General features: G+C 44.4%; 1 protein-coding gene across 2 annotated transcripts in view; it reads left to right on the forward strand.

The window, feature by feature from the left end:
* Positions 1 to 12,633, forward strand: part of dpysl3.L (dihydropyrimidinase like 3 L homeolog) — a 96,877-nt gene extending 84,244 nt beyond the window's left edge. Inside the window, exons 10-14 of one of the 2 annotated variants that reach the window (XM_018251104.2) lie at positions 6,718 to 6,859; positions 8,178 to 8,348; positions 10,559 to 10,738; positions 11,724 to 11,886; positions 12,092 to 12,633. In XM_018251104.2, the coding sequence (XP_018106593.1) occupies positions 6,718 to 6,859; positions 8,178 to 8,348; positions 10,559 to 10,738; positions 11,724 to 11,886; positions 12,092 to 12,183 (748 nt within the window). In that variant the 3' untranslated portion in view covers positions 12,184 to 12,633. 2 annotated transcript variants of the gene reach the window in all.
* Positions 12,634 to 21,357: the final 8,724 nt, after the last annotated feature.

Raw genomic sequence — 21,357 nt, forward strand, 5'->3', positions numbered from 1 at the left:
ACAGAACTTGATCATTCCCCTGTAATGTATGTATGAGTTGGAGGAGGCATAGCCTGAAGATTTGAATAGTTGCTAATGGCCAAACTGGAGGTTCTTGTATTAATTTTTGCATAGTGAGCTGTAGAGAATGAAAGATATTTCCTGACTGGTTGCTGTGGGTAACTGCAGTGGTACCATTTATCACCTGTGCTTTTAAATGAGCCCCCGAGGGCTTTGATGTGTAAGGCAGACAGTCCTTGTTATCCAGTGCTGCAGCCCTGCCCTGAATATTAATGCAGAATGTAAAGCATGTTTCCCCTCTTACTATGTTCACAATTCATGTGGTTTCTGGTCAACTGCAATGACTTCGTTCTTTGGCTTTGGAGTAAATGACATCACTGTATAATGTCATTCATAGCAAGAAAAACAGGCAGACGGGTCGGTCCTGTGGGTGCTCTGCGTGATCTATTGTTTGTCAGCTGACATCTGATACGGTTTATCGTTCGCTTGGAGTTCAGCTGCAGGAATTGGACTGGGCTGCACACATAGTTTGTCACGTCGTAGGTTTGTTAGCTTTGCCCCTGTCCCAGCAATCCGAGTGACATTATATCCTCGTGGCTGGATTTTTCATCAAGTGTGTATTGTTCTATGTAAACGTGGTACAGTGCCGTTGTATGGCTAAGCTGAAATACAACTCCATACAGCTGCTGCCTGTCAAGGGCTTCTGGGAATTGTAGTTCAATCACAGCTGGAGAGCTATAGGTTGTAGAATCCCTGCTACATGTCAGGGGAATGGCAGAAGTGTTTACTTCAAGACAAGTCATTAGAGAAATGAACCTTTGGTTGCCAAGAGATACAAAGCTCCAGTTTCAGGGGGTTGGCTAGGAAAGGATCTCATTGTGGCATTTAGGCTAAGAAACATGTGTGCGGTGTGGGACAATTGCACATAAATCATTTGCAGATTAACAGTGATGCTTGTACACACTTTCTTTCCTGTTTTTAAAGTGCACATATACATGTCTATGGAGACTCTCATTCATCTAAATCATGATATACAGTATCTAGTAGAGGTAAGTCTAAAACAACTGGACTTTCTGAGCTTTCTTAAAAAAAACATTTATCCTCTCATCTGAGAGACTTCTTCAGTTCAAACTGAATGGAACTGAAGAAGCCGATCGGAAGAGTGGTGAAATGTTTTAGACTTACCTCTACTAGATACGGCACACGCATACACTTCCGTATGCTGGAAAGCCAGCCAGATATCAACCAGTTGGGTTGTCTCATTCATGCAGTCATCTGTAAATGGATCTGCCCAGAACCCCATCTGATCTGTGGCCTGGATATAGAAATGAATATTGGACGAAGAGTAAATACAGGCTTATAAAACGTTAGCTTTCTTCATCTCATTGCATTCCTCCTTCCTACTGTTCGTTGGATACAGTTGATTAGTAAATCATAAAATACACAGATAATGGTACTGTAACGTTCACAACTAGGAACTGTTGTGACCGAGGATAGCCACTCCAAGGGGAGTGGATATGGTGGACGCCCAGGGGTGTAGCCATAGGTAATAGTAGGCAAAAACATGATGGTGATGAAGTTATAGCAGGTTTATTGCAGACGGAACACAGAAACACAAAAGGCAGGAACAAGCAGAATGGCTGATCGAGGAATCCACATGGTGAGGGAAAAAAGGGGAACACAGGAACAAAAGTACTCACTCAGGAAACAAGGTAACAAGGTTTTCAGGAACAAGACAAACAAGGTTTTCAAGGTTCAGGTTCAGATTCAGGTTCAGGTTCAGATTCAGATTCAGATTCAAAATAGCAGGTCAGGAACAAACAGGATACAATCAATGACTCAGCACTGAGCAAAGCTCAGGGCGGGGTTTATAAAGGTAAGGTGATTAGGAAATGGGAAACACATGAGGGTAAACGAGGTGGGTGGAAAACACTGTGAACAGGCATATAACAGAAAACAATACACTCAATGGCTCAGGACCAGTCCCGAGAGCCCCCAGTGGCTCATGAGGTAAGTGCTACAATGAGCAGAACAGCACCACCAGAGTTCAAGTCCCGGGCTGATCCTGACATTACCCCCCCCTTGAGGATCGACCTCCGGGCGATCCCAGGATCAAATGGTCCCCCATCCATTTTAGTCCAAATCCTGGGGAAATGGGCCGAAGCCTCGCCAGAAACGAGAACAGGAGCTTCTTGAGGATTGGAAAACAAAACAAAGAAATTGCTGGGGTCAGGAGCCAGAACAGGAACATTGGCAGAATTAGGAGCCAAGATATCACAGCCAGAGTCGGAAACCAGGACATGAAGACAGACAAAATCAATACAGGCACCCATTACAGGTGGCGGACCAGGAGCTTGGACACCCATCACGGGTGGCAGACCAGGAGTTTGGACACCCATCACGGGTGGCGGATCAGGAGTTCGGACACCCATCACGGGTGGCGGATCAGGAGTTTGGACACCCATCACGGGTGGCAGACCAGGAATACAGGCACCCATCACGGGTGGCGGATCAGGAGTTTGGACACCCATCACGGGTGGCGGACCAGGAGCACGGGCACCCATCACAGGTGGCGGACCAAGAGCACAGGCACCCATCACAGGTGGCGGACCAGGAGCACGGGCACCCATCACAGGTGGCGGACCAGGAGCACGGGCACCCATCACAGGTGGCGGACCAGGAGCACGGGCACCCATCACAGGTGGCGGACCAGAAGCACAGGCACCCATCACAGGTGGCGGACCAGGAGCACAGGCACCCATCACAGGTGGCGGACCAAGAGCACAGGCACCCATCACAGGTGGCGGACCAAGAGCACAGGCACCCATCACAGGTGGCGGACCAGGAGCACAGGCACCCATCACAGGTGGCGGACCAGGAGCACAGGCACCCATCACAGGTGGCGGACCAGGAGCACAGGCACCCATCACAGGTGGCGGACCAGGAGCACAGGCACCCATCACAGGTGGCGGACCAGGAGCACAGGCACCCATCACAGGTGGCGGACCAGGAGCACAGGCACCCATCACAGGTGGCGGACCAGGAGCACAGGCACCCATCACAGGTGGCGGACCAGGAGCACAGGCACCCGTTAGAAATAGGAAGAGGCAAGCCAGGACAGCAATACCAACACCTACAGCAATAGACCTGATAGAGACAGGATTAACCGCCCTACCAGGTCCAGTAGCAGGGAAAGTGGCACTATCCAGGGCAGGCAGGTCCTCAGGCCCGGAGGCCAGGGCAAACAGGTCCTCAGGCCCGGAGGCCAGGGCAAACAGGTCCTCAGGCCCGGAGGCCAGGGCAAACAGGTCCTCAGGCCCGGAGGCCAGGGCAAACAGGTCCTCAGGCCCGGAGGCCAGGGCAAACAGGTCCTCAGGCCCGGAGGCCAGGGCAAACAGGTCCTCAGGCCCGGAGGCCAGGGCAAACAGGTCCTCAGGCCCGGAGGCCAGGGCAAACAGGTCCTCAGGCCCGGAGGCCAGGGCAAACAGGTCCTCAGGCCCGGAGGCCAGGGCAAACCGTACAGAAACTGGCTCGGGAAGAAGCAGTCTTCTGCGAGCTGACACGGGAACGGAGTCTGGCTGGGCTGCTGGCACGGAGACTGGAACCGTCTGGGCTGCTGGCACGGAGACTGGAACCGTCTGGGCTGCAGGCACGGAGACTGGAACCGTCTGGGCTGCAGGCACGGAGACTGGAACCGTCTGGGCTGCAGGCACGGAGACTGGAACCGTCTGGGCTGCAGGCACGGAGGCTGGAACCGGCTGGGCTGCAGGCACGGAGGCTGGAAACCGGCTGGGCTGCAGGCACGGAGGCTGGAACCGGCTGGGCTGCAGGCACGGAGGCTGGAACCGGCTGGGCTGCAGGCACGGAGGCTGGAACCGGCTGGGCTGCAGGCACGGAGGCTGGAACCGGCTGGGCTGCAGGCACGGAGGCTGGAACCGGCTGGGCTGCAGGCACGGAGGCTGGAACCGGCTGGGCTGCAGGCACGGAGGCTGGAACCGGCTGGGCTGCAGGCACGGAGGCTGGAACCGGCTGGGCTGCAGGCACGGAGACTGGAACCGTCTGGGCTGCAGGCAGCTTTCGGGGAGCAGGCACAGGCAGCTTTCGGGGAGCCGGCACAGGCAGCTTTCGGGGAGCCGGCACAGGCAGCTTTCGGGGAGCCGGCACAGGCAGCTTTCGGGGAGCCGGCACAGGCAGCTTTCGGGGAGCCGGCACAGGAGCAAGGACTGGCTGGGAAGCCGGCACAGGAGCAAGGACTGGCTGGGAAGCCGGCACAGGAGCAAGGACTGGCTGGGAAGCCGGCACAGGAGCAAGGACTGGCTGGGAAGCCGGCACAGGAGCAAGGACTGGCTGGGAAGCCGGCACAGGAGCAAGGACTGGCTGGGAAGCCGGCACAGGAGCAAGGACTGGCTGGGAAGCCGGCACAGGAGCAAGGACTGGCTGGGAAGCCGGCACAGGAGCAAGGACTGGCTGGGAAGCCGGCACAGGAGCAAGGACTGGCTGGGAAGCCGGCACAGGAGCAAGGACTGGCTGGGAAGCCGGCACAGGAGCAAGGACTGGCTGGGAAGCCGGCACAGGAGCAAGGACTGGCTGGGAAGCCGGCACAGGAGCAAGGACTGGCTGGGAAGCCGGCACAGGAGCAAGGACTGGCTGGGAAGCCGGCACAGGAGCAAGGACTGGCTGGGAAGCCGGCACAGGAGAGAGGACTGGCTGGGAAGCCGGCACAGGAGAGAGGACTGGCTGGGAAGCCGGCACAGGAGAGAGGACTGACTGGAGAGCCGGCACAGGAGAGAGGACTGACTGGAGAGCCGGCACAGGAGAGAGGACTGACTGGAGAGCCGGCACCAAAGCTGGAGACTGGAGAGCCGGCACCAAAGCTGGAGACTGGAGAGCCGGCACCAAAGCTGGAGACTGGAGAGCCGGCACCAAAGCTGGAGACTGGAGAGCCGGCACCAAAGCTGGAGACTGGAGAGCCGGCACCAAAGCTGGAGACTGGAGAGCCGGCACAGGAGCAGGTGACTGAAGAGCCGGCACAGGAGCAGGTGACTGAAGAGCCGGCACAGGAGCAGGTGACTGAAGAGCCGGCACAGGAGCAGGTGACTGAAGAGCCGGCACACGAGCAGGTGACTGAAGAGCCGGCACACGAGCAGGTGACTGAAGAGCCGGCACACGAGCAGGTGACTGAAGAGCCGGCACACGAGCAGGTGACTGAAGAGCCAGCACACGAGCAGGTGACTGAAGAGCCAGCACACGAGCAGGTGACTGAAGAGCCGGCACACGAGCAGGTGACTGAAGAGCCGGCACACGAGCTGGAGACTGGAGAGGGTGCTGGGAAACTGTAGAAAAACTAATAAACTGGGGTTCAGGTCTGAGAGAAAAAGAGGGTGACCTGGGTTTGGCAGCTGCCACAGGAGCAGAAGGTTGTGGAGGAGACAAGGGCCCAAAAACTGGAAGTGGCCGATCTGACACAGGCCAGATAGCGGTTTGTAGTTCATCTTCATCCGAGTCTAGATCCTCCCAGTCCTCATCGAAGGCTGAATCCTCCCACTCATCATCGGAGACAAAATCCTGCCAGACATCATCAGTGAAATGGATGGCGTCTTCTGCCTTACCCTCTCCATCCCAAGGGAGTTGCAGTTTAACAACAGAGTCAGAAGGCATGGAGGGCTTTCCCAAAGGCTTCCTGTAGTTGGGCTGAGTCATTCTGTAACGTTCACAACTAGGAACTGTTGTGACCGAGGATAGCCACTCCAAGGGGAGTGGATATGGTGGACGCCCAGGGGTGTAGCCATAGGTAATAGTAGGCAAAAACATGATGGTGATGAAGTTATAGCAGGTTTATTGCAGACGGAACACAGAAACACAAAAGGCAGGAACAAGCAGAATGGCTGATCGAGGAATCCACATGGTGAGGGAAAAAAGGGGAACACAGGAACAAAAGTACTCACTCAGGAAACAAGGTAACAAGGTTTTCAGGAACAAGACAAACAAGGTTTTCAAGGTTCAGGTTCAGATTCAGGTTCAGGTTCAGATTCAGATTCAGATTCAGATTCAGATTCAGATTCAGATTCAGATTCAGATTCAGATTCAGATTCAAAATAGCAGGTCAGGAACAAACAGGATACAATCAATGACTCAGCACTGAGCAAAGCTCAGGGCGGGGTTTATAAAGGGAAGGTGATTAGGAAATGGGAAACACATGAGGGTAAACGAGGTGGGTGGAAAACACTGTGAACAGGCATATAACAGAAAACAATACACTCAATGGCTCAGGACCAGTCCCGAGAGCCCCCAGTGGCTCATGAGGTAAGTGCTACAATGAGCAGAACAGCACCACCAGAGTTCAAGTCCCGGGCTGATCCTGACAGGTACTCCATGACAAGTAGTCAGGAAACTTGCCCGTGGGTTACGAGCATGACCAACTTGTCCTACACATGTCCTTGGCAGATCTGTGGCATAGTACCTGCTTTGCCATTTCCAATTCATATTTTTAAGCTAATAGAGAATTTGGCCAAGTACCTACTTTTTAGGTGCTAACCTGATGGATAGTGGATGGAGCCAGCTGAAGATTTTTGCTTTCCTCTAAAGCTTAGCTGGGAGTTTACTGATAGAGAGTATTTGGTATCTATAATAAACTGTAATAAACTATTATAATAAACTGATGCACTGAGATCATTCTAAAGTAGGCTGAGACAAACAAGATTGTTATTTGTTTTGCAGTGGGGATCTTCAGGTCACTGGAAGCGCACACGCAACATTTAGTACTGCCCAGAAAGCCATTGGAAAGGACAACTTCACTCTTATCCCTGAGGGAACAAACGGAATTGAAGAAAGAATGTCCATAATCTGGGACAAGTCAGTGGTTAGTATTCTTGGCTGCCATTCATTTCTGTAAGCCTTCTGTACAATACACAGTCTCCCTTTCCCACATGGTGCAGCATGGGAGGTTTAAAAGTAGAATCTGAATGTATAGACACATCTATTCAATGGGTACATCCATACTGTGTGTCTGATTGAAGCGCCTGTTATGGGCCCACTGTGCCCGTTCTGCACCATCTATAGGACCAGATGTATCTGTCTCTCCCACCCAGAACAGAAGCCTTCAGCTGTGCAAAAGCTTTGTACACATAGAGGAGACTTAAACTGCTGCTTGCTTACCGATACAAATACCATTTTCTCAAACCAGTACAATATAATGGCTGAAATAATGGTGGACAGGCACTTGCAGTTCATAAAGAGGCTGCTCAGTTTAAAAAACACTTTTAGTATGATGTAGACTGATATCCTAAGACAAATTGCAGTTGGCCCTGGTTTTTGCTCTGTATCACTCCAGCTTTGAATTGAACATGTTATTTGCTGTTAGTGCCCTTACCCCAGCAACCAGTGCTTTAAAATGACACAATAGGAATAAAGTAATTCAAAGTTGCATTGCACAACATTTTAAAGGGGTGGTTCAAGTTAATTCTCAGTTATGGAATGGCCAGTGCTAAATAACTTTTCAATTAGTCTTCATTATTTATTTTATATAGTTTTTTAATTATTTGCCTTCTTCTTCTGACTATTTTAGCTTTCAAGTTGAGGGGGTCACTGACCCCATCTAAAAACAAATGCTCTGTAAGTCTCCAAATGTATTGTTAGTGCTACTTTTTAATACTCATCTTTCTATTCAAACCCTCTTCTATTCATATTCAATGCAATGCATGGTTACTAGGGTTATTTGGACAAATAATAAAAACATCAAAACCAACTGCAAATTGTCTCAGAATATCACTGTCATACTAAAAGTTAGCTCAAAGGTTAACAACCTCTTTAAAGCTTTTGTTTTTTTCAAGCCACATCCCAGCTTTGGTGGACTAGGCTTGGCTCCATCTGTATATATATCTGATGTTTTCTAATAGGGACAGTGTCAACTAAATATAATAAATGAATTGACCTTATTATAACTGAGAGCACTTCTAGTTCCGTGGGGAATTTTACAACCAAAGTGTTGGTAAAAGGAAGCACAAGGTTTAGGGCCCAAGAAAAGTGCAAAGACTTATTTTGACTTACTTATTGGTATTTATTAATATATCCCACAATATTTGTATGCTTCATACACTGCGGGCTAAATGCACAGATACTCCAGTGGCAGTTCATGCTTGCATGCGGATGAAGTAATACGATTATCATTATTCCTACAGGCTACAGGCAAGATGGATGAAAACCAGTTTGTTGCTGTGACCAGCACTAACGCTGCCAAGATATTTAACCTTTACCCTAGGAAAGGAAGAATAGCCGTGGGATCAGACAGTGATCTGGTCATCTGGGACCCTGATGCAGTTAAAATTGTCTCAGCTAAAAGCCACCATTCTGTAAGTATCTGCTGGAAGGCACATTGGTTACTTGGTGTGGTCTACAGAACACTAATGCTATGTGTTTCCCTGGTATCAAGTAATATGTTGTGTATATGTGTTGGTATAAGGCTAAAGAAAAAACTTTTGCACAGGGTTGTAATCGATGCTGTGGGTGCAAAGTTCTACCTGGTGCTTCCTGTTATCCTTATGGAGCCTCTGTGCAGTATAGTCTTTAATGGTGACCTACCATGACATAAACATAGTGTGGGGTTGGACTAAATGAGGAAAACTGGAAAGGTGTGCCAGGATTTGGCAGGTTGGGTTTATTTATAGGACATGACTGGTGCACATATTGTCACGTAAAACTCCTCTATGGACAAACAACATCATTTGGAAGTATATTTGTGTCCAGGTCCCTTTATGTAATTTTATCATTAGCACAATGAAATAAATGTGGCCCTTGTATGTCAGAGTAGAACTTGAACCAGCGAGAGATAAAACTACTGTTCGCATTAATGAAATGTCCAACAGAATGACCACATCTCTTGAACCTCTAGTGTAAGGAGCCAACAATTAATTGGGAGTTACATGTGACAGTGAGACAGGCCTTTGTGCCTAATACAAAATGTTACTTGTTATGTAACAACTCCCAGTATTCTTAAACTGCTGTAAGTTATGGCCCAACAGATGGACATTGCCCAGTTATAGGCCCCTGAGGAAATAATGTACCAAGAAGACTGTATAATATGTAAGAGTCATGAATAACCTGCTATTATATTCTTATATTACACAAAAGCCATGAATAAAATTATATCCTTCTAAACGGTGAGAAGTGATGTCACCAGTTATAAATGGTGAGAAGTGATGTTATTTCTGTCACATGACTCACTAAAACTTTTGTATTTTAATAAATAAAGTACCCCTTGTGGAAAGGGGAAAACATTTTTTAATCTCTTGTTTTGTGACAAAAAGTCACACGATTTTCCTCCTTGCATATGCAAATTAGAATTCGGTTCGGCTGGGCAGAAGGATTCGGAATCGGAATCCTGCTTAAAAAGGCTGAATCCGGGCCGAATCCCGAATTGAATCCTGGATTCGGTGCATCCCTAGTATAAAAGCACTCAGCCTCGGTAATTTATAATATCCTTATATTTTACAATAGGGGGTACTTTATTCACTATATAAGGCGTGTTTAGTGATTTGTTAAAAGCATACTTCGTGATTGTCTATGCACCCCCTACTTATACAAGTCACCTTGAAATTCCATGACCTGTATGAAAGCACGCAGTATGGTGCCAACCTTTATATGGTCATGGATCTCCTTTGTGGCATCCACTATTTTCTATAATCTACACTGTACCTGTATTTATTAAACTTAGTAAGTAGAACATTTCCATTAGAAATTTAAATAAGTTCCCTTACAAAGTTTGAAAATGCAGAAGTAGTACAGCAAGGTTGAAGGCCGCCATGTCTGATCATTTGTCTTCCTGGCAGCTTTTTGGTGCCAACTGGCAACCAGGAGCATGTAAAGTTGAATTTGTTCAGACCTGCACAAGCTCCTGTTTGGTAGTCTCCACTAGACAGTAAGAACTTTCTAGCACTTCCCACCTTGCTTTTTCTGAATGATGGACAACAAGCAAGCAACAAGCAAGGCGCATTCCAAGGGATGTCCATGTGCCAAAAAATAAAAGCTTTCTTCAGTTCCGTTACTGCTCCAAAAATAAAGAATATGATAAATAGGAATCAATTGATAACTTAATAAAATGTAAGGAGTGATATCATTATAGACCCTATTCTATGGGTATAACATACTGAACCACCACGTAATGAAAACCTTACAATAATATGCAGGAAGGCAGTATAATGGGCTGTGTATAGTGCTGCAACAGGTACAAAATGCATTAGATTTCCATGTGTCTAAATAAATAGCCTTTTTTTACTTTTCTATAAACTACTTCCTTCCTGAATATTATTGTAAGCCTTTCACTAATTGGTGTTGCAATATGGCCAAGTACCCCCCCCCCACCTCCTGATCCAAATGATACAGCACTGCTGAAAGCAGACTTTATACAGAGTGTGCCTCAGCCCTTTCCTTTATATAATAGCCCCTATTATGATGACATTAAGATCCATGATCTTAATGATTTTAAGGTTTTTTATTATTAATTTCATTGTGATATCAGCAATGCCATTCTGCATATTTAAACCCCTACCTTGTGTTCTGTCAGGCAGCAGAATACAACATCTTTGAAGGAATGGAGCTTCGTGGGGCCCCTCTTGTGGTGATTTGCCAGGGGAAGATCATGATGGAGGATGGGACTCTTCATGCGACTCAGGGAACAGGACGCTTTATCCCTTGCAGTCCCTTCCCAGACTATGTGTACAAACGCATCAAGGCCAGGACCAAGGTGAGCCGGCACGTGGTCGTGTGCATGTAATGATATTTATTGCTATGATCTTGTGTGTGAGTTCAAACACAATCGGACATTATTTTTATTTTTGCATATTGGAGGCAGTCTGGGGACACGAACAGATGCAGGTTTCTGATTTTACAGTATGTGACAAAATGCACTGTAAACCATTATATGAAGACTGAAAGGGAAAGCCATACTCCGAGCAGTAAATAATAGAAACATCTACCGACTTTTGGCATTGCCATAAACTTAGCCACAGGGAAGAGTAACTGCATAACAATAATGTGAGCACTTATACAGGTTGGGTTCCTACTTAAAGGGATTCTGTCATGATTTTATGATGTATTTTTTATAACTAAATTACTCTAAATTACTTTGCAAATAATTCACTCTACCATGTAAAATATAATTCCTGAACCAGCAAGTGTATTTTTTTCTAGTTGTAATATTGGTGTAGGCAGCCATCTCAGGTCATTTTGCCTGGTCATGTGCTTTCAGAAAGAGCCAGCACTTTAGGATGGAACTGCTTTCTGGCAGGCTGTTGTTTCTCCTACTCAATGTAACTGAATGTGTCTCAGTGGGACCTGGATTTTACTATTGAATGCTGTTCTTAGATCTACCAGGCAGCTGCTGAGCTGCTATCTGGTTACCCATTGTTCTGTTGATAGGCTGCTAAAGGGGGAGAAAGGGAGGGGTGATATAACTCCATCTTGCAGTACAGCAGTAAAGAGTGACTGAAGTTTATCAGAGCACAAGTCACATGACTGGGGGCAGCTGGGAAACTGACAATATGTCTAGCCACATGTCAGATTTTAAAATCAAATCTGTTTGTAAATCTGTTTGCTCTTTTGAGAAATGGATTTCAGTGCAGAATTCTGCTGGAGCAGCACTATACTGATGTAAACTGATGTGTTTTGAATTTTTTTTCCCCATGACAGTATCCCTTTAAGTTCTATCCTCATCTTTATTTTAATAACAGATGGCAGAGTTGCACGCAGTGCCCAGAGGCATGTACGACGGACCTGTGTATGACTTGGCATCCACTCCCAAAGCTGGTACTCCTGCCGGTTCTACAAAAGGTTCTCCAACCAAGCAGACTGCACCAGTCCGGAACCTGCACCACTCTGGCTTTAGTCTAATTGGTAATGTCATCTTGTATAACCCTATTTTCTCAATCCATCAAATTTGTCCTACTGCAACCAAACCTCCTCCTGCCTCACAGGTATCCTCTGAGCCACCATAGCTTACTGATTAGAATCCCAGTGAAATAGCCTATGTGCTATCACATATTACTTGAATCATCTGTACATTTGCTTATTGCTAACAGAGTAAAAATTCTTTTAACAGGAAACCAGGCTGATGAAAGCGGTGTTCGCTCTGCCAGCAGAAGGATTGTAGCTCCCCCTGGGGGACGCTCCAATATAACATCTCTCAGCTAAACACCCAAGTCCAAAATTGTGAACAAACCGGAACAAAAAAAAAAAAAAAGAAAACAAACAAACCAAAATGGTACATTTGGTATTTAAGAAAAGGCTAACAGATTAATTCTTCAGAATGAACTTGATTTGACTTTTATTAACCCTCAGGCCTTATGTTTTACAGATGTTTTTTGCTACCTAGCTTTAAAAGTGTTGCTTCATTTTCGTTCCATAATTGCATAGCCTTCATTTTCAAACTCATGCATGCAGTTGAGTTCCCAGAGGGCATCTGATATGGTTACATTCACCTATTACATTCTTTTTTTTTGTTTACTCTAAAGTGAGGCATTGAACACACATTTCTGGTGGGTGACTTCATTAGTTGTGAAAAATAACGGGTCTTCTGTCAAAAAATAAAAAAAGCTCTTCTGTTTTTATACAAGAATTGCAATAAAATCAAGGTCCCAAAAATTCTTGTGTGCGTGTGTTTTTAATAACAGAACAGCCATAAACACAATGTAGCACACAAAATAGGCTATGTTATTAATATCAGGCTACGTTATTTGTATGGTTTCTAGGGTTGATGTCCCCCCTACTGTACATTATATGAATATGAGACATCACTATTGAGTTCTGTAGCTATTTATAAATACAAAAATTCCTTAATCCACTGCACATAATTCCAAAGGGACTTATGTTATCCTTTCAATGTGCAATAAGGGGTTATTCCTTAAAGGAGAAGGAAAGGTTAAGACTAAGTAAGCCTTATCAGAAATATCTAAATATACCAGTAAACCCTCAAAGTAATGCTCCTCTGAGTCATTTGTCAAAAGAAACACTGCATTTTTGTCCTTCTATTGTGTACATATGGACTTCTGTATCAGACTTTCTTCTTTCAGCTTAAACTTCCTGGGCTAGGGCTTGAGCATGCTCAGTTTGCTCCTCTACCTCCTCCCCTCCCTGCTGTAATCTGAGCCCAGAGCTATGAGTGAGCAGGGAGTACAGTTGCCACCTTTTTTATAAAATGTCCACCGGCCAGTGGTGGGGGCGGGAACAAAAGGGGCAGACTGTAACATAAAAGGGGTTTGCCATGATATAAAAGCGGCAGACCATGATGAAAAGGGGGTGGGGCAACATCACAAGATGACCAGAAGGAGGAGAAAAGGTACGCTTTGAGGTGAGCCAAGGGCTTTTGTTAGGGGTATTACAAATTTACTGGCAGCTACATTGCCGGGAAATTTGTAATACCGGCCCCGGCAGGTGTTTTACCAGCTAGGCTGGTAGAATATCAGCCAGGTGGCAACCCTAGCAAGGAGAGACTCAGGCAGCTGCTATCCTAAACAAACAAAGACAGTGTCTAGAGCTGTTTACTCAGGTATAGTAAATCATTCTACAGAATAAATACAGTGTTATAACTTGCACTATTGTGGCTAATCTATTAGCAATAAACTGTCTCTGTAGCTTTCTTTCTTCTTTAAAGAGGTGATTCACCTCTACAAGCACTTGCCACCAAATGCACTGACAACAATTCAGGAAGGCAACCGAAATACATGCAGACATGGGGTATCAAACATTGTACACCAATGCCCTACTTGATACAGGAGCTGAAACACAGATGACTCCAAGTTGGGGTGGGGGGAAGTCCCATGGACAAAAACCCTGTCCCTTGGATGCCTTATGGACTGGCCTAATGCTTTAGCAAGGTTAAAAAGAAAACATTGCTTTGGAACAGGAGGTCCAAAGGAAAAAAAAAAATGCCGGTAGAGGGTGGATTGGACTTTTAAACATTTGTAAAGCGGGCCATAGATGTTTTTTAAAAGATGATATAGATGGCATAGATGATTTTTAAAAGATCTGATCCTTATCTTGAGACCACGATTTTCTCGATCGTACGAATTGACCATCAACTAAAAAGACCAATTTGCCAGGAAAACAAAGGGGAGCTGCCTGCTTGGCCCTGCAAACATAGATAGATTGCACTGGGCCGACGAAGATTTTTTGACCTGGCCGATCAAATTCCTGACAGATGGCCGAAAAATCATAAGATGTACGATCGTTCGAATCCCACTAACCGCACGATAATTTCGAAGGATTGGTCGGGCTTCCCTAAAATCGGTCATTCGGCAAGAAGAATCGTCACGTCTATGGGGAGCTTAAGGGTACTTCTGATGGGCTTGGCTATGCTGGTAAGTACTGACATGGAATGCATTAAGGGAAAATGAGATTGTATAGTCCATTAGTAGGTAAGAACCTGCAAAACAACAAGGTCGCATAACTACAGGAGTTCAGAAATCATCACAATTTATCATGATTTGCTCACAGTGCAACGTTGTTTACATCATTTTAGCAGTTTTGCATCTGCCTGCAAGAGACGGGGCGCCACACAGTCAGGACATGGGTGTACACTTTTCAATTGCACATTATTAATGCAACACAACATCTAGCACCTAAAGGCACAATGTGCAAAAGTGAGCCCTTCACTTAACATGGCTGTTCGACAAAGGAAGCACAGCCAGCAAATTGGCACTAGGATAGATGAGCATTAGTCACTAGAAGACAGAAGCACATTTTAACAGGGGGAATTCAATAACCACTTTTTAACTTAACAATAGTAAATAGCCCCTTTAAATATCTAATAACTAGTATAACACAGGCATAAAAACAATGGCTCATATTATACATAGTGCAATATGTTCAACAGGAACACTAGGTGGAGCCAAATGCACCATTACATCCTTCCCCATCTGCAATAAAAGGGTGTTATAATCGTTCACTCTGAATGTTTTTGTTTGTGTAGTTGTTCTTTGTTGAGCAAATAAATGTATGGGAGAAGCTGCATTCAAAAGAAAAGTCACTGCACTCTAAGATGAAATCCCCAGAGGTTACTGCATTACTAGAAGCTTTGAGTGACATTTTTCTGGTGGCTCTGATACAAAGCACATACACTAACTCAAATATACAGATAAAAGAGCTCCCCCATGCCAATAAATTCCCTGCTCATTTCTAGAAAACTAAAGTAGATGCATAAAGAGGGCAAATAGTTCCCCTAGCGATTAGCAACTTGAAACCATGAAAATCATTTGCATTGTCAAGCCAGTTTTGCAGTCCAACGACACATGGGATTCAAGTGATTTTTATATGGACAAAATGTAAAAGGAGGATTACTTCTCATACTGCAGATACAAAGTTTAAAAAATATAAAGGTACTGTATAGTAGCCCTTTAATATACATTTCTTTTTTTATTTATTTATTTAATTTTTTTTTTTTATGTTTGTCCTTTAATATAAAACTTGTTTTTGGAGCTGAAACATTAAGGGGGTTATTTATCAAGGTCCGAATTTATCGGAGTATTTCTAAGTTAGAAATCCGAGCAACTCCAATTGCCCGAATGGACCTAATGTATGAAGAAAAAAGCCCGTAAAAATAGGGTCGGACAAACTTCGGAGCTTTCCCCCAAAAACTCGGAATTGTTCGCTGTTTCTGCACAAATCTTTCTGTCCCTCTTTCTATTTCCGAAATGTTGGGAGTTATGGTATAGGTTGCATGCACTGTATGCACAAAAAACACTTAGTACTACTATAGACTATAGACAGGGAAACAGAAGTTGGTTGGATCTAATATTTATTTACTAGTAAAATGGATGCAGGGCAGAGTGATTCTTTCAGTCTAACAATTTGGAGGTGGCGTGATCTCTTGGATCAGTAGAAAGAGAACTAGAAGTAACCCAATGAGATCATTCTCTATTCTGATTTATGGAACAATTGACTTAAGCAATGGAGCCTGTAAAATCAAGTCCTGTTTTTGTGCGACTAACAACATTCCAATTAAGAAGAGGGTAGAAGTGATAGGATTGCTTCGATAAAAGGCAAACACCAAACATGTGAATAAAATGCTAGCCAGTTATTTGTCCATTTTATTTTATTAAAGGAACAGTTCAGTGTAAAAATAAAATCTGGCTAAATAGAAAGCCGTCTGTTTCAAAAAAGCATGACCTAGTGAGAAACCCCTGCAGAACTCATGGTGGTACAGTGTACCTTGTTTCTGAGTGGGTATCCAATGGGTGCTCCTGTCTGTACCCACACTCCATATGATAAGGACCATAACGTGTAAGCTCCACTGGGATAGAAACAGCAAATCTAGAACAAAATATCTATAAAAGGTTGCAGGACTAATGCTAATCACTCCTTGTATCTCACTTGCTGGAGTGATAGCATAGAAACCGCCATACATTCTGAGACAACCTCCTGTAGCTATCTCACAGAGACATGTGCTGAATATTAGTTACAATGCCTCCCTCTGAGTGAGCTGCCAGATAGGCACTTTATTGAATAAAAAACTTAATTTGATAATACCCATGCCCAAATCCTTCTATCTATTGCAGTACTAAGTATCAGCCACTAGGTGGAAACATAGTCCCAGTTAGCTTTCATGTTTATCTGCTGGCTATGGCAAGTGTTCTGTACATAAATTACTAGTTTCCATTAAGATGTTCCCTGTTATTAAACTTTATTTATACATCACCATAATACTCATCAGGGCAACACACCATCTTGTTTATACCTTATTATACCTCCTTACGAAGGGCCACACGTCATAGTTCCTAAACATTTACCTATAATACAGGTGCTAAAAATGGAAAAACCCTTTTGCGCGTAATGGGATTCTCAGATCTAGTACATCATGGAATATTTGGTACTAAGTTTTCTTAGAGATTTAATACCAAACAGATTATTTTAAGCCAGTGCCTTTTATATCCAGAGAAAGATTACTTGCTTTATCCAGTGGCTTCACTTAGCCTACCTGAACCCCTCCCAGCAAAAATGTTTCTAATTGGGGGGCCTTCATTGTGTCCCTCCCCATGCCTTTCTTGTAGCCCATCTAGGGGTCAGACACACAGTGTGGGGGCCACCCCTGAAAACCTTATAGCAATATGTCAATTCCCATCTCTATTTATAAATCCAAAATAAGTAGAAAATAAGTAGAGGAGTGAATAGAAAGTTATATAAATTGTATATGTCTGCTTCAACAATCATGTCTAAAAATGAACACACTTATTTTGTTACTCTTGCTTAGAGCTATAATCTAATATGAGAGTATTTTATACAGCTTGTACCCTGTTTTTGAGAAGACTTTACCTAAAACAAGCAGTCAATGTGATTTTGTAAACCATTATGTGCACAAGTTTATATATCAGCAGGGCCACCATCAGTAATCATAGGGCCCATACTAATTACTAACACCAGGGCCTACTCACCAAATGCAGTCACCAGCACCCCTTTGGCAGAGGGCCCTGCCACCAGTCCATCCAGCTTTAGCATGGAGTCTCTGGCACAGGGGGGAATTGATCTCATAACCTCTGGGATCGTAGGCACACACCTTAACCACTTGGCCATTCTGGAGACTCCCCTTTTTTGAGGTACGTATTGACTCTGTTAGGTGTAAGATGGACTCATGGTACTGCCAGTCAATGAAGAGGCCCAAGAGGACATTCAGTTGTTATGGTCATCTGGAACGACTCCCAGGAGGATCAAGCTCTGTGGTGGCTAATTCACTGGTTGTGCATACTCATTTTGAATATGTTATATTGATTACTTGTTTTTTTTTTGAGAATGCTTGTTTCTAATATTGAATAAATTGCTAACAAAGAGTTGAGCTATTGAGTTGGATGCTATTTAAAACACTTTAGTCAAGCTCTGTACCTTTTAGCCAGATGGTAAGAGTCAGGCATATTGTAAAGTAACCCTGTCTTTGCCTTAAAGAGACAAAGAAATATCAATCATAGATTGTTGTATGATACGAACAAAGATCCTGTGTTGAGACAACGTTGCTGTCTAAAACAGTTTCTGCCACTTTTCCTTGCTGAATTGTACATAATATCAAGTGAGATCAGTGCAGGTTCATACTGACCCACCGAGATACTGGGAAAAATCCCATTGGGCCTTGCTGCCTGTCGCTACTGAAAAGAAACCAGCACCTTTATTTAGAGGCGCTGAACTAAAATAAACAGCTGGCCGTGTGGAACTGCATAATGCTCTGTGCATGTTATTGGCCAAAAGCTTCACTTATTGCATTAGACTTGCTCATCCATGTACATAATGGGTGGAGGGCGGTGGAAGCTAGTGGGTGCACTTATGTGTAGGCAGAGCCGGGCCAGTCCGGCCAGGTGCCCTAAGCAACCTGGCTGGTCCCATGCCAGCTGGATGTGCGAATGCGTGAATTGCCACTCGGCGTGCATGCGCAAATCAACATGTGCAGCAGTGCAGTGCAACTACATCGGGCAGATAGAACAGAGTCGAGGAGAGAGGGGACCGGACATGGGTTAAGCAACAGAGAGGTATGTGCCTGTCGCCCCCCCAGCTTTGCGCCCTAGGTACATGCCTACACTGCCTACCCCTAGTTCTGGCTCTGTGTGTAGGATGTATGGTGGGCCCCTGGTGTGAGGGTTTCTGATGGGCCCCAGGAACCCCAGTCTGACACTGCCAGGGCCTCTCCCAGACACTGGTCCACCAAAATGTTAACACCCTGTTACTTAAACATAATGTCACTCATCAGCCAGGCCACACAGCCTACATCCAAGTCATCTTCACTGCTGTACTTTCCCAAACACTCCCCTCTCCAGGCACAGGACCCTTGGCACTTGCTTTTTCTCTCAAGCTCAGGCACTTTTTGTCTCTTTGTCTGGGGTCTTCGCCCTCTCTCAGGCTTCCTCTCACATTCTAGGAACAACCAGGACCATCTCCTCCAGACACAAAGGAGAGACCTACAGACATCCAGGGAAGAAGAGCACACCCTTTTAACTGCTGTAGCAGCTCTGCCCACAGCTGAGGGAATATTAGCACTATCTGACTAACTATCCTTCTTAAACCCATATCATACAGCTTAGATATACTCAGGGGCTATCCCGGCCTCTCTGCCGCCTGAGGCAGCTTGCAGTTGCTGCTGCTCCCTCTCCCCCATGTGCTTACCTTTTTGCGCTGGAGGGGGTCCACAAGGGCAGCAGAGAGGGCCAGGACGTTAGCACAGAGAGCATAATTGAGCTTTCTGCGCTAGAAGATCTGAATTTCCAGTTTCAAAACCGGAAATTCGGCTCTTAAAGTACCAGGAGCAGCGTTTTTGCCACCCCTGGTACCTAGTGGGGCGCTGCCGCCTGAGGAGAAAGGCTCAAGTCGCCGCATAGGCGAAGCGCCCCTGGATATACTCTTCCCTGTACATTTTTAGACAAGACAGATGTGTATATATATATATATAATACACAAAAGCTATGAATATCTTGTAAATTATATCCTTATAAACGGTGAGTTCTGATGTCATCAGTTATAAACGGTAAGTTCTGATGTCATTTCTGTCACATGACTCACTGAAACTTTTCTATATATAGTGAATAAAGTACCCCCAGTTGTAAAATATGAGGATATTAGAATTTACCTCGGAGTTCCATGACCTGTATAAAAACACTCGGCCTTCGGCCTCGTGTTTTTATATGGTCATGAAACTCCTCGGTAACTTATAATATCTTTATATTTTACAAGAGGGGGTACTTTATTCACTATATATAGAGTTCCGTTGGATAATATCTGGTTTTATTAAGTATGAGATTTTAAACTGAGCATTACATGTTTTTATTGATATAAATAAATAATGATTCAACTGTGATATATGAGGGTGGCCAACAGGGGTCACCACATATTTTTTGTATTCAACACGCATGTATGATTCACTCTGTAAGCCTACGATTAAGTGATCTTGTTCCAGAAACACGTAAGACTATGAATACCTGCAGGATTCCGCAAATAAACCTGCCTTTTTATACCGGAGTGCCATCCTTCTTTGGTCTTGAGAATATATATATATTTACCTCTCGATGGATATTTTTCACTTAGGGTTAGGTTTCTGATTAAGTGATATATCTTATACATGTATAATTCATGCGCAGAGATTGTGTAAGACATCACCTCTCCCATGTGGCACATGTATTTCAGTATTCAAAGGTGTGTGTGGGGTGAAAAGTAAAGTGTTATACTTTGGCCTTCCAGTATATATTATATCCCAAGTAATAGTAATCAATAGACAAACAAATGTTAAATAGGCTTAAAAGATATGTATTAATATTGCATCCCATTATCTTAATGACATGGTATCTTAGCCAACCTAGAAGATAAAAAAAGTCACAACCTTTCAGTCACAAACTCTCAAAGCTTTTTCAAAATCTATTTGCTAAACATTTGCCTTTCTTCTGGTGAATAATCTGAACTCAGAGAGATTCCCAGTTAAAAAAAAAGACAGTGATCTTCTTTTCTTCAGTATAGAATCGAATCCCTTACTTAGACATCTTCTGCAGAACCCAAACTTAAAAGGGCTTAATATGGGCCCCACCCAACACACACTAGTGGCATTTACAGCTGAAAAGATCCCTTATCTAGAAAACCCCAGGTCCCGAACATTTTGAATATGGAGTGAGATAAATTAGAAATAGAAAACTTGCTAGCATTACTGATGCTAATTTTCATTCAACGTCTGAGTGTTGAAAGTATTCAGTGTTGAGACTAATACTCAGCGGAGAACTTGGCACAGTGACTAATTCTCTTAGGGTTACCTTTACTATTTTTGGTGCACTTTATACAGTTTAGTAATTCAGGATAATATATCAGAAGTACAATATAATGATGCAGTTCCTTGATTCTTTTTTTTGCGTAAAAATCTATAGAGAAAGGAAAAATCTATAGAGAAATTCTCAAGGAAGCAGTCACTGCTGTATAATACACTTATATGTCTATGGATTCTTCTGAATAAAGACTGCTGGGAGGAGCAGTTTAGCTAATATACACCTAAAACTGAAAAACTAAATTTCCAATGGAAACTAATCTGCATAATCTCATAATCTATAATAAATACATGGGGAAAAAAACCCCATGCGATTGTTTAATTTTTGGCTTGATGCGCACTCTTCTTCTCCGCATGCTCCAGACAGGTTGGAAGTGCAGGGAACACGTTACTTTGACAGTTGCAGAAGTCATATTTCAAAGTGAATAGGCAAATATGTAAATGAGATGACTCTTTATGCTAATAGAATGAATTATATGCAGAGCGGTCTCATGCTGAACAGAGTCTGCAGGGATGTTTCTGAAAGTACATTGTCTCTTGTCTGTTTTTAACATTGCCAGAACATAGATTTTGAAATGCTGCATGTATAGTGT

The sequence above is a fragment of the Xenopus laevis genome, chromosome 3L (genome assembly GCF_017654675.1).
Source record: "Xenopus laevis strain J_2021 chromosome 3L, Xenopus_laevis_v10.1, whole genome shotgun sequence".
Taxonomy (NCBI): Eukaryota; Metazoa; Chordata; class Amphibia; order Anura; family Pipidae; genus Xenopus; species Xenopus laevis.